This window comes from Equus quagga, unplaced genomic scaffold (genome assembly GCF_021613505.1).
Source record: "Equus quagga isolate Etosha38 unplaced genomic scaffold, UCLA_HA_Equagga_1.0 153_RagTag, whole genome shotgun sequence".
NCBI classification, from domain to species: Eukaryota; Metazoa; Chordata; class Mammalia; order Perissodactyla; family Equidae; genus Equus; species Equus quagga.
Window position 1 is genome coordinate 3106804 of NW_025796915.1, and position 13221 is coordinate 3120024.

At 57.9% G+C, this 13221-nt stretch overlaps 1 protein-coding gene across 3 annotated transcripts; it reads left to right on the plus strand.

The window, feature by feature from the left end:
- The first annotated feature begins 28 nt into the window (after window positions 1–28).
- On the plus strand, window positions 29–12730 carry LOC124233032 (inhibitory synaptic factor 1). 3 transcript variants are annotated; one of them, XM_046650028.1, is made up of 4 exons: window positions 29–850; window positions 1261–1985; window positions 4592–4816; window positions 11986–12730. In XM_046650028.1, the coding sequence occupies exons 2-4, from the start codon at window positions 1830–1832 to the stop codon at window positions 12703–12705; spliced, it is 1101 nt and encodes a 366-aa protein (XP_046505984.1). In that variant the 5' UTR covers window positions 29–850; window positions 1261–1829; the 3' UTR covers window positions 12706–12730. The 3 variants fall into 3 exon arrangements, with proteins under 3 accessions (XP_046505984.1, XP_046505986.1, XP_046505985.1); XM_046650029.1 differs by lacking the exon at window positions 29–850 and adding an exon at window positions 3382–3534 and having other exon boundaries at window positions 1882–1985; XM_046650030.1 differs by lacking the exon at window positions 4592–4816 and having other exon boundaries at window positions 43–850.
- The last annotated feature ends 491 nt before the right edge of the window (window positions 12731–13221 follow it).

The following is a 13221-nucleotide window of genomic DNA, read 5'->3' on the forward strand; positions in this document are numbered from 1 at the left end:
GGGCCGGCGAGGCCGCGGGCCGCGAGGGAGCGCGCGCCGAGCGGAGGCCGCGAGCCCAGTGCGCCCGGCCCGCCGCGCCCCTCCCCTCGCCGCCCGCGGCGCGCCTCCTCCCTCGCTCTTCTCGCCTCCTCGCCTCCGCCGGCCGGGCCGCCGGGGACCCGGCCCCGCGGCCGACACCGCCCCTCCCGGGGGCCCGGGGATCCCGGACCTCTCCGGCCGTGGACTGAGCGGCGGCGGCGTCCTCGCCCCGGCGGCCCGCGGGGCAGGGCGGAGCGGATCCTCGCGGCCGCTCCGGACGCGGCGGGTGCCAGAGCGCGGACGTTCGGGGTCCGGGCTGAGCAGGTCCCGGGCGCCCGGCGAGGCCAGCTCACTCCGGGCGGGCAGACCCGGCGGAGCCCGCAGCCGGCCGATCTGGACTGGACAGAGCGAGTTCCGGACGGCGCCGAGCCCGGGGACGGCCGGGCGCGGGCCGAGGGCATCCCGGCGCCCTCCGATCCCTCCGACTTTGGTTCACGCGCTGGGACCGGTCCGGCGTCGCCTCGGTCTCCCTGCGCCCGGGTCACCTGTGGCCTCGGAGCCCCGGGCCCCCCGGACGCTCGCTCATTCCCCGCCCGAAGCCCGGCGGGGGTCGGGGGAGCTTTTTCCTGCCCCCTTCCGTGGAGCGCGGAGGCCCCGCCCCCTCCCACCGCCCAGATGTCTCCGGTGGCGGCTCTGAGGACCTCCCTGAGGCCAGGGGCCGAAGGGTCCAGAGAGAGAAGCCCGCCCTAGACAGCCTTGGGGGCCCCCCAACCTCATCTTGGGGCTTGGCCCCCGACGCTGCTCGGAAGGAAGGCCGGTGCACCCACCCTCGGTGAGTCCGGGAGCGGATCGGGGGTTCCGAGGGAAGGCGGGGCTGGGGAAGGGAGGGTCCGCTGGGACCGAGGGCGCCCTGGCGGCACTAGGAGGGAGGACAGACGACTGGAGAGGCCCTCTGGTGAACTGGAGGGCCAGGCTTGGCTAGGGACGGGGGTTGGGAGAAGCTGGGGCAGAGTGCCCCCTCGCAGGCTGAGGACTTCCGCCTCTAAAGCAGGGGCTCCCTCCTTTCCTTCTAGAGGAGGGGCTGTGCTGTAGACCATCTGCCTCCACCACCCCTCCCCACAAAGAAAAAAGAATAAATTCCCAGCGAGAAAGGGTGCATGCTGGGGAAAGGAGCGAGGCAGCGGCATTGCCGGCTGGTGCTGCAGCCTGGGAGGGCTGACGCCAGGCTCGCTCTCTCTGCAGGGGGCTGCCCTCCTCCAATCCAGCTCAGCTTGCCAGAGCTGCCCACATCTGGAGCCCCCTCCACTTCTGGAAGACCCCAGCCACCATCCCTCTGCAGGTGTCAGTTGCATCCAGAGATCTCTGCCTTTGCCACTGCCTAGGAGTTGTGAGGGGATCAGGGCTGCCTTCCCCCCAACCCAAGGGCATCTCTTACCCTTAGTCCCTGCAGAGTCATCCCCCTGCCTCTGTGTTCAGGCTCAGCCAGAGATCAGCTCAGCACACCCACAGGCACTTCAAGTCCTAGAGGCCACTCCTGAGACCCAAGGCCCCTCCCCCTGCCCTCTTGTGTCCTCACCTTGACCCCCTGTGACAGGCTCTGTCTCCCTCTGGGTGTCCCGTTCTTCACCCAGAGGCAGAGGAGGTGGGGTGGCAGAGGGCAAGGACTGGGTGAGGGCCACCCAGGGCCAGGGTGGGCTGGGGGGCCGTTAAGATGAGGAGCTCTGCCTGGCTGAGGGGGGCTCCGTGGAGGCAGACGCAGTGTGTGCCCGGCTGGGGGGAGTATGGGCAGGCCTGCGGCCACGTGGTAAAGGATGAACATTCGGGGCACCCCGGACCTCGGGCAGCCCAGTGACGACCCCAGCAGTGGTGGCGAGCGGGAACGGATTCGACAGCGCATGAAGATGGTCATCGGGCAGCTCGAGGGCATCCTGCGGGAGCTCAAGGAGGTGGCCAAGGAGCTAAGGGAGGTGAGTGAGGGGCCAGACAGATCCTTGACCAGTTTTCCTAGGCCTGGCACAAAAATGTACTCACACATATGTGTTAAGTGTGTGTGTGTGCACACAAAGCTATGTGCATGTGTGACACTCTGCTGGGGACCTCCTCCTGGTTCTCCTTTCCCAAATCTGCTTTGCTAAAAATCTCACCAAACCCCAGGGCTGGAGGGGCCTGGGTGTTTCAGAGACTGCCTGGGCAGCATGTCATGGGCCCACGGCTCTGTGGTTAGCACTCAGGGCTGCCAAGGTGGCCACTAGGGACTGAATCCCAGCACAGCCTCTTAGTGGGAGACACTCTTCTGGGGCCCAAGCTGACCTTTGACCCTACCATCTGGCTCCTTGACTCTGACCTGGTGGCAAAGAGCCCTGGGAGAGTGTGTGTTGCTCTACTGAGGCAGACCGCACTGCTTGAGGCCCAGCTCAGAGCCTTCTCCAGAGATCACATGGAAACTCAGAACCCTGGGTCCTGGAAAAATTAAAACCAGCTGTGCCCCCCTGCCCTGAGGTGGGAATGGGTGTGGTGGGCTGCTGTGGGTGCCAGAGTTCTGTGTCCGTTCGCAGGGGAGGGAATCTCCTCGAAAGGGATGCTTTGCTGGATGTTTTTTGCCAAGGCTGAAAAGTCACCGGGAGATCCTGGGATGTGTGTCCCTCTCTGTCTAACCGGAGCCCGGTTTAATTACTGCTTCCCACATCGCTGGGGTAATGAGGTACACATGTCCTCAGCCCTGCCCCCTGGGCTGTGTTCAAGCCCAAAATGCATGACTAGCGTTCTGAGCCGCTGGCCTGAATTTGCCCGCTGGGTGCCATTACACCAGCCAGGTGGGCTTTAGGCAAATTTCAGCTCCTTGTAACCAGGGCCCCTGCAGAGACAGCCTGGAGAGTGATTGAACTGGAGTTATGGGCTCGAGCTCTCCCCAGCCAGCTGTGCAGGGTGGATGAGGCTCTAGAAGGATTGAGGAGAGGGGGGATGTTGGTACCGACTCCAGACTGGCAAAGTGGCATTCCAGCCTGGCCTGAGAGCCAAGGAGCAGGGGGTGTTTGAAAGGAGCTGTGTCCAGAGTGGAGGGGTTTGTGGAGATGCTGGGACAGGAGCTGAGGTTGGACAGGGCAGCCCTCTGCCCAGAGTCAGCCTCATGGAGGCTGCTAGGAAGTCCTCTCTCAGGAGGTGGAAATAGCTGTTTCTCAGGTAGAGAGAGACGGTGCTTCCGCTCATGGACCAAGCTGGCCAGAGTGTGGGCTGAACATCTCTGGGGAATACAGTTTAGAGATCAAAGGCCAGATGACCCTGAGCAACCCCTCCTCCCCCAATCTCATTGGTTTAAAGGACTACAATACCCCCTCATGCCTCCCCACCTCCATCTCATTTCAGCTGCTCTGTGCTTCCATTGGGCCAAAGGAACTGTCCAGAGTCTCAGTCTTGGGAAGGGCATAGGACCTATGCCCAGCAGGCCTGCCCAGAAAGAGCCAGGATTGACTCTAAGCCTGGGAGTCAGCTTTCGTACAGCGCAGAGCCTACTCCCAAGTGAGCATCTTCCAGGCATCTGCCTCCCCTTCTTCCCTCCCCCAGCATAGCTATCCAGAGCTCCAGAGCTTGAAGTCATGCCACAGGTCATCCAGACCAGCCCTGTCCATTTACTGTTGAAGAAACTGAGGCCCAGAGAGGGAGAGGGGCTTGTCCAAGGTCACACAGCCTACCAGTGAAAGAACTAAGCCTAGAATTCAGGTTGTTGATGCCTATTCTGGGGCCTGAACAAGTGGGCTAATGAGTGATCTTTTTGCATTTTGACAGGGGCTTTCTAGAGCTGATAGCTTATGCTCATGCAGTGATGCTCTGAGGGGGAGCCCTTTAGGAGATGAGGCAGCTAGATCAGAAGCACTGGGACTTATTCGCAGATCTTTTGGATGTTCCCTCTCTCCCTTCTCAGCACACACACCCCCCCACTCCCATATCTCGAACAGCAGAGCTTCAAGTTCACAGGCTGTGCAGCCCAGAGGCCTGAGCCAGGACAGAGAAAGATGAGTCCCCTCCCCCCACACACCCTGTAGGCCATGTGCCTCCACCCAAGACTTTGGCAGGTTGCTATGGCAACCAGAGTCTGCCCCGTATGCCACCGCCTGCCCGCTGCCAATGGCACCCAGCTGGGAGGAGGGGCAGGCCTCAGAGCTCCCCCACCTCCAGGCAGGGTCTGGACATGGGCTGATGGGCAGAGGGGAGAGTTGGGTAAGGCAGGTAGGGCTCTGGGAGGCTCAGGCAGAAGAGGAGATGCCATAACTGCCTTCTTGTGCGATGAGATTTGTCAGGAATTGGCTTACCAAGTAGGGGTGCCAGGCCCTGGTTTGGGGTAAAGGGTTGCAGCCCCCCTGCTCCCTGGAACCCGTGATCTTGGCTCTTGGTCCTTCCAGGGGGCTGTAAAGCTGAGTCTACCTGGCTCTCCTTCTCAGTCACTTTGTGTGGCATTCTTCCATCTGGGGTATGGGCAGACCCAAGGTCAAGAGGGTGGCAGGCACTTGCTCTCTTATCATACCCCACTCCCCAGACAGCGCCAGCTCAGAGCTCACCAGCTGCGTTCTTGTCTCAGGAGGGCAAAGCACTCAGATGTGAAGACAAGTCATGCAAGACTGCCAGGGAACAGCACAGGATGCTCGAGGAAGGAGCAAGGCCAGCAGAGAGGAAGGGCTTAGCTGTAACCCTCTCTGCCATCCTCCTCCTCTGTCTGCTGCTCCCCTTCCCCAGCCCCAGACACCGCTGCTCATGGCAGACCCTCCTCATCCTCTTGAGCGCACAGCCTAAAATTCACAGAAAGGTGAGAGACGCTAAAGCACTCCTGAGCCTCTGTCTGCTCATCTCAGAAGTGGGGTTGATGATCATTCACACCTCAGAGTGATCTTACAAGGACTTATGGGGGCTTTGCATGCAGTAGGGGGGCCAACACTTACTCGCACCCCCTCTCCCATACCCCCCTGCCCTCCCAAACCCCTGCTGCAGCTCTGTCACTGGCTCCCCAGGTGCTGAGGAGCAAGGTCTGTCCCCTGGGTGTGGAAAGTACTTTAATGGACAAAGTGAAGTGAGGAACGTAAAAGCACTTTGAAAGCTCAGCTGTGCTGCAGAGGGATGTGCCGGTCAGTCAGTCATTAGCCCTCATCTCTCTTAGGCTCCCCAATGCTCCAGGATGCCAGGCCCATCCCAGCCAGTCTCTAAGCTCCTTGAAATTCTGTGGATCTTAATTTAGAGACACAGCACAGCCTAGGGGCTAAGAGCATGGGCTCTGCCGCCAGGTGTCTCTGGTTCAAATCCAAGCTCCGCCCCCTTCCTAGCTGTGTGACCTTAGGAAAGTTACTTTACCTTTCTTTGCTTCTGTTTTCCCATCTGTAACAAGAGGATACAGAATTTTGCCCCCCTCCCCCTGCCCCGAGCCCCAGGGTTGTGAGAATTAAATGCAATATTATATATGAAGTACTTGGCACAGTGATGGGCAAAACAGTAGCTCCATATCTGTTAGAGATTGTTAATGAACTATCCTAGCGCTGGCCTGCTCCTCACTCCATGTATGGCCTCGTTCTTCTGGAGTCATATCAGCTCAGGAGCCGTGATCAGGGAGGTCAGAGCCAGGACTCCGGCCTCCTGGCTGGCACCCTTTAGTTTCTCCTACGGTAGGCAGTCCCACCCTCTTCCAGCAGGGAAAGGGGATAGAGAGTGACAGTGATGGGGCTAGGAAGAGGGTCTCCAATAAGATGGCTTTTAAACAGAGACCCAAAGGAAGTGAGGGTACAAGTCAAATGGATATCTAGGAGAAGAGCCTTCTAGGCAGTGGGGGCAGCCAGTGCAGAGGTCCTGAGGAGGAAGTGTGCTCAGCATGTTTGGGATCAGCAAGAAAGCCGGTGCAGCTGGACTGGAGTGAACCAGGAGAAGAAAAGCAGGAGGAAAGGTCGGAGAAGGAGCAGAGAGTCAGTATGCATAGGACCTTGCAGGCCACGCTATGGAACTTGCATTTGTCCTTAGTGAGAGTTCCACACACTCTCTAGCAATCTCCTGGTAGGAATCTGCCTCCCCACTCCTCTCCCTGTTCCCCACAAACCAGGAGCCCCCAAGGGCAGGTGTAAGGGCCCTGGTCCCCCCAGATGTTGAGGTTACCTTGAGCAGGTACTTGACCTCCCCCTCCCCCTTAGTTTCCCCCTTCTCAAGACGTAGCTCAGCATGGGGGCTCAAAACTCATCCTCTCGTTCACCACCCGTGTCCCCACGTCATCAGTGACTCTTAGGTAGGACAGAACTTAAGAGCACAGTTACCCACCTTGGCCCAAACACCTCAGGAGGATGGAGGGGTGGGCACCCTTCTGCAGCCTGGGGAGCTGTGGAGGATCCCCCACCCCATTTCCCTGGGGAGCAGGCCCAGTGGCAAGTGTGCAGTCCCGTTGGCAAGGTGCTGCCTATGAGGTGGCAAGGAAAGTCACGGGCCATGCGGGCATGAGATGAATGTGGCCCAGCCAGGAAGCAGCTGGAGTAGGAGAGGCTGGGGACCACGGTGCTGTGCCAAAGTGGGTCAGCTCCATCACCCGCAGCTCTGCAAGAATTGTGCGGATTTTTCTTATTTTTTTTCTCGCCTTCCTTTCCTCCCTTTTTCCTTTGCGTTCTCCTCCTCTGGACAGATTTACAAAGCTCCCTGGCCAATTAGGCCAAATTGCAGGATGAGAGTCATGAATCACAGTCAACTCACTCCCCCCTCCCCAGCTCCACAGCCCCCCAGGAAGACAATAAATAACGTAATCACAGAATTACAAAATAATCAGTGGTCATAAATAATGCAGAATCCCCAGTTACGTAAGTAAGCGGCTGCTGCCCCGGGGAGCTGGGACGGAGGGAGGGAGGCAGCAGCTTGTCAAGTGAGGTGAAGGGGCCAGAGGTGAGGGGGGAGGAGGGAGATACAAGTTCTGGAGCTCCTGGGTCCTCAGTCCTGGCTCTGGGGTCTTAGGTAACACAGACATGCTTTCCTTGGAGTGGGGACTCAGCCAGGGCTGGAGGGAGGGCTGGGGGAGCCATTCTTGGGGTGTCCAGGACTATAGAACTCTTTCTCAGAAAAGAAGCCTCCAGAAGTTTTTGTTAAGCTCTATGTCTCAACTCATTCAGTGGCTGTATTTGTGAAGAATGTGCCAATCCCTCTGCCAAACTGGGCATGCAATGGTGGGCATTCAGACCTAGTCCCACCCTTGTCTGGTACGGAGGCAGACGTCCATCACATTATTACATATATACACCTACAATTGTAGCAGGGCTGATAAATATTGGAAAATATTTTAAGGAGAGGGGCAGGGTGCTTTGAGAGCCTTTCATAGGGAAGCTGTGCTCAGCTGGGGAGGAGGGAAGACTTCCTTATGGAAGTGAGACGCAGTGAGTGGGAAAGGCGGGAGGCGTCCAGGGGAGCCCAGAGGGAGAAGTGAGCTCGGTGGAGTGTGCAGGGCTGGTGAGGAGACAACCCTGGCAGTGTGGCGGCTGCTTGCTGGAAAGCAAAGGGCCCATGGCCAGGTTTGGTGGGGTTGTGTTTGAGAGGCTTGGGAATTTGGGGAGCAGAAAAGTGCTGGAAGCAGAGGAGTGACCTGATCCTGTTGGCTGATGAGGAAGTTTCCTGGATGCAGGGTGCGTCAGGAGCTGGAAGGAAGCTGCTGTCAGTGGGAAGACCAGATGGGTGCAGTTCAGGCCAGGGGAGTGAGGCTGTGACTAGGACAGAGGGTGGGGACACCCTTGGGATAGGGCCTGGGACCTCAAGCGGGTTCTGTCACAGCCCTCAGCTGTGCTCTTCCTATCTCATGTTCCCGCTCCCCCTCTAGAGCACGTGATTCTTGTTTTTAAGGTGCCAGGCCCAGGAGTCAGGACGCCTACCTTCTGTTCTCAGCTCAGCTCCTTCTAGTCTCTGGGCCTCAGTTTCCCCATCAGCAAGCACAATGAGAAGGGTGGACTCAACAGTGGCTCCAGTCCCTTGTGGCTTTGAGGTTCTATGATTCTGTGATTTTTATGATTTCATTTCTCTCTCCATTCTCTCTCTCCTCCTCTCTTTCTTTCTGTGTATATAATTATTTCCCTGCTCTCCAAGACAATCCCAAATTACATGCAGGCAAAATGATTATTAAATCTCAGAGAAAAATCGCAGATTTCAAGACATCCAAAGCAGAAAGGTGGGTAGCATAGGGCCTGCCCTACCCCTGCCCTCCGAACTGGCCCCATGAAAGAGGCACCAGGGATGGGCAGTGGGGTTTGTGGCCTGACCCAGGCCCTGCATACCATCCGGGAGCCCTTGGCACATCACTCCCTTTTCTGATCCTCACTTATGTTATTCTCTAGTGCGTGTGACCTGTCCCACCTAATGGACTGGGCCAGATTGGCCTATGAGCCCGACCCTTTGGCTTCTAGAACCTCTTCTGCTTCTGTTCTATCTGGACTCAGCCCTATGTTAGGGAGCATAGGTACCACCCATGTGCTGGGGTTTGAAAGGCCCAATGTCCCATTATTCTGTCACAGGCACTGGAAATATCCCCATCAGAGTGTCATTCCTTTGGTGAAGAACTGACTCCCATCAGTTCTTGGGCCTGGTGCCAGGGGCCTGGTCACCTGTTAGCACCCATTGGTGCACAGTGGGTATTGGCATTCTGCCTTGTTCTACATGCTTTCCATGCGTCAAGTCATTAAATCCTCACAACAGGCCTATCATGTAAGTACTACCAGAATTCTCCTTTGAAGAACTTAAGCACAGAGAAGTTGAGTAACTTGGCTAAGGTCACACAGCCCATAAGTGGTAAGGCTAGGGTTGGACTCCAGGTCTGGCTCCAGAGCCCAGGTTCTTAAGTGGTTGGCTGTGCTAACTCTGCAGTTTAAAGCACATTCATATCTGTTGACTCCCTATCACCTGGTGAGTAGAGGACTGTCATTTTATAGTGGAGGAAACCAAGATGTGGAGAGGGGAAGTCACCTGCCTCAAGGCCCCTAGCCAAGACAGGACAGACTTGGGACTTGAACCCAGACCTCCCTCTCTCCCTCCGCTCCACGCTCCCAGGGTGGAACCAGAGAGGGGCGTTCTACAGGAGGAGGGGAAGGGCCTGAATGTGAAGGCCGCTTGAGCAGGTGGCCGGCAAGGACTTCTTGGCTGGGGGGAGTGTGTCCAGCCTGCATGCTTTCGAGCTCCTGCCCTCTGCACCCTGGATCGTTTTCACAGGGCATTAGGAGCCCAGCTTCTGGGCCTGCCCCAGCGTCAGCCAACCCTGAGATCACAGCCAAGTCGTTTCACTCCAGATTCCTACTAGCATTGCCCCCCTTACGCACCAGCAGGCTCTCAGCAGCTGACGTGATGGGGGAGTCTAATTTGAGGATGTGGCTGCCCCAGAGGCACAGGGCCTCTCCTGAGGCAGGCAATGCCCTGGAGTGCTATTTCTTCACCAGCTTAAATCCCCGGGATCCTAGGCCAGAGGTTCTTAGAGCATGCCCCTGGACCAGCAGCAGCAGCAGCAGCGGCACATGGAAGCTTCCTAGATCTGCACCTTCTCGAGCCCCACCCCGGACCCCCTGAATCAGAGACGCTGGGGAGCGGGCTGACGCACACTCCAGTTTGAGAGCCTCCACTCTAGGCCAGGGCTCCCCCCCGCCCTCAGGTGGGGCCTGGGTTGAGGATGGGCTTCTGGGGGAGGCGAGCTTCTCTGAGATAGGGGGAGTCCTTCTGGGGGGTGGCATAAGATGGGGTGGCGAGATTGGAGGGTGGAGCCCTATCCCCACTGCCTGCCCAAACCCAGAAATCACAGCAGCACCTTGAGCCGTGTGCAGTCCTGCACGGGAGTGGCGGAGGCAGGCATCTCAGCTCCCATGACTGGTGCCTCAGGCCAATCACCCATAAACCCCGGAGATGATGACCTCACGGGTGAAACGCCTGATACACAGTAGGTGCTCAGAGATGGCAGATGACGTCACTTGTGTCACCAGTGCCCCACGGAGCCCATTCACTCTCATTCTTCCTCATGAAATTCTGGTGAGGTTGGCAGGGCTGGGATTATCACACCCACTTCGTGGCAAATAAAGTTGAGGTCCAGAGAGGTTATGTGACTTACCCAAAGACACACAGAGCAAAGTCTAAGCTGAGTCTGGAACCCAGGTGTCTTGACTCCCCCAGCTCTTCTGTAGGCCTCGGCCAGCTGTTCCCTCCACCTCTGGCCTGGGGCTGTGGAGAGTGGGCATCTCTAGGCATTGACACCCCAAAATAACTTGTCGCTCCTGTAAATACAGAGTCCTAGAATCTCAGAGGTGGAAGAAACCTTGGGGATAAACGAATTCACCCAACTCCCCATTTACAGATTGAGAAACTTAGAGACTTAGAGAAGAAAAATGACCGACCAGGTCACCTGCATTGGGCGTCCTGACTCCTAACCAAGTAGACGTCCCACTGACCCAAACTCCTCCTGACCCATCGTCTTTGCCCTTGCTTTCCTCCTTCACTGTGGGGCACTCACCACCCCCTCACCCCCCGAACATCTAGCACATCCCTGGACAGCAGTATGGCCATCCCTCAGTGTCCGAGGGGTATTGGTTCAGGACCCCTGCAGATACCAAAATCTGAGGATATTCAAGGCCCTTATATAAAATGGCATGGTATTTGCACATAACCTGCGCACATCCACATACTTTAAATCATCTCCAGATTACTTATAATACCTAATACAATGTAAATGCTGTGTAAATAGTTGTTATACTGTATTATTTAGGGAATAATGACAAGAAAAAAAAGTCTGTACTTGTTCCATTCAGACAACCATCGTAGGCCTTTCGATCCACGGTTGCTTGAACCCGAGGGTTCCCCACGTTCGGAGGGCCAACTGTAGTCCTCAGTAAGGGTTTGTTGAATTAGGGACTTCATTAGTTAATTAATTAATTGGCAGCTCTGACCCCAGGTAGAGAACACTGGAGAGGCGCTGGGAGCGGCTCCTTGGCTTGATGGCTCACTGGAGGCGTGTCTCTGTGCTGGTCTCTTGGTTCCTCCACTTGGTTTTGTTTCTGTTTTGCTGTTTTTGTTTTTGGCTCTATCTTCTCTCTCTTGTCTTGCTCTATCCTCTCCCCACATCTCTGACTGGGTCTCCCTTTTCCCCTCACTGTCTTCATCTCTGATTTACATGCTGATAGTGGCCTGGGCACCTCGGGGTATCCTGAGGCAGGGTTGGAGCGAGGCGGGCTGGTACCGTGACCTCCACAGCTGAGCTGCCCCCTGAGTGCATTTAGCAAGCAGCTCTGGGCCCAGGAAGGATGGTTTCCTTATTGCTTACCAAATCATGCTTGTGTTATTCCTTCTCCAAGAACAAGCCAAGAGTGATCTCCGCTCATCAGGGGACAGGGAAGGGAAGGAGGGAGGAGGCTGTGGGGTAAGTGGGGTGGGAAGGTGGAAGGGTAGGGTAACCTGGTGTTCTTGTCCTGAAGGGCTGGTGGAGACCCATGGGGGACAGTCGCTGACCAGCTGCAGGGCTGGTCCGGGATGCTTTAGGAAGCCTGGGCAGAGTCTTCTTGTGGTAACTCTGTATCTTTTTCTCTCGGAGGGTAGGTGGGCTGCTCATCTCCCCACTGAGCGGCCTCACTGGAGTCTCTCAGCCCTCTTTAAATGGCCCCCTCTCAATCAAAGGAAGATCAAGCTCTGAGCACCAGGGCTGCCCCCCAGAACCAGGGCTGCCTTTGGAGAAGAGGGGTGTGTGAATGGATGAGGTGCAGGGCTGAAGGCAGTCTCCCCTCCCTTGGAGCGACTGAGGAATAAAAAATAGGGGAGTAGCTGGAACAAGCTCTGTTCACCCTGGTTCAGTTTGGCCCTCAACGGGACAAGCAAACCTGTGCCCTCCTGTCCAGTCGCCGTCCTGCAGGGTCAGCAGCTGGGGATCTAGCAGTGGAGCTGGGGCACACTCACACCCAGCTTATGCTGGGCCCCTGCCTGGCCCCCCACTCTCTCCCCTTCCCCGGCCAGGTGGTGAGCCAGATCGATAAGCTGACCTCAGACTTCGACTTTGAACTGGAGCCAGACGACTGGACCACAGCCACTGTGAGCAGCACCTCCAGCAGCGACAAGGCGGGCGTGGGCGGCCCCTTTGACCTGGGCCACCTGGACTTCATGACAGCCGACATCCTCTCGGACAGCTGGGAGTTCTGCTCCTTCCTGGACGTGTCTACCCCCTCGGACTCCGTGGACGGCCCCGAGTCGGCCCGGCCAGGGGCTGGGCCCGACTACCGGCTCATGAACGGCAGCCTGCCCATCCCCAATGGACCGCGGGTGGAGACCCCGGACTCCTCCAGTGAGGAGGCCTTCAGCGCTGGCCCTGCAAAAGGCCAGCTGTCCCAGCGGACCCCGGGCACGCGGGAGAGGGTGCGGTTCAGCGACAAAGTGCTCTACCATGCTCTGTGCTGTGACGATGAGGGGGACGGCGAGGAGGAGGCAGCAGAGGAGGAGGCCGACCTGTCCCCGGAGCCTCCTCGTACAGAGGCCCCCGCGGGCCCCCCCAAGCCCGCCCCGGCCCCCTACAAGCCGAGGCGCTCTCCACTGACCAGCCACCGCTCAGGCCCCACCGTTGCCCCCGAGCAGACCCGAAGGGTCACGAGGAACAGCAGCACCCAGACGGTGTCAGACAAGAGCACGCAGACGGCGCTGCCCTACACAGCCACCAGGCGGAAGGCCAGGGGGAAAAACTAGGGCGTGGTCCAGGGGGCGGGGGGCACGCAGGACTATAAATACATATATCTATATTTAACAAACACAGTCATAATAAAATTTAAAAATGCGAACGATCTGGCCCCGCAGGCCCCAAAGCTTTCACAGAGCTCATCTCGGGCACAGAGTGGGCACCCCCAGGTCCCAGGAGATGCAGCCAGAACAGCCCTCCCCTCCTTCCCCACGCAGGGCTCCTGGAGGGGGCGTCCAGAAGTGCGTGCATTAGGTGGGGAGATTCATCGGCAGGAGGCAGGCTGGGGAGGAACAGCGTCCAAGGCCAGGGCTGACAGTTGGTGCGACCTGGAGACTGTAGGACTGAGGGCCGGGGGTGGCATGGTCGCAGCTGGGCCCAGTTTGCACCCCCAGGCCTTCTACTCCAAGCAGACTTTGCCTCTCCTTCTCAAGGGCAAACTTACCTGGATGCACACAACCCTTCCCCGCCCCCTCCATCTCAGGGTTGGCCAGGACACAGAAGGCACAAGCTGCCCCCGTGGCTGG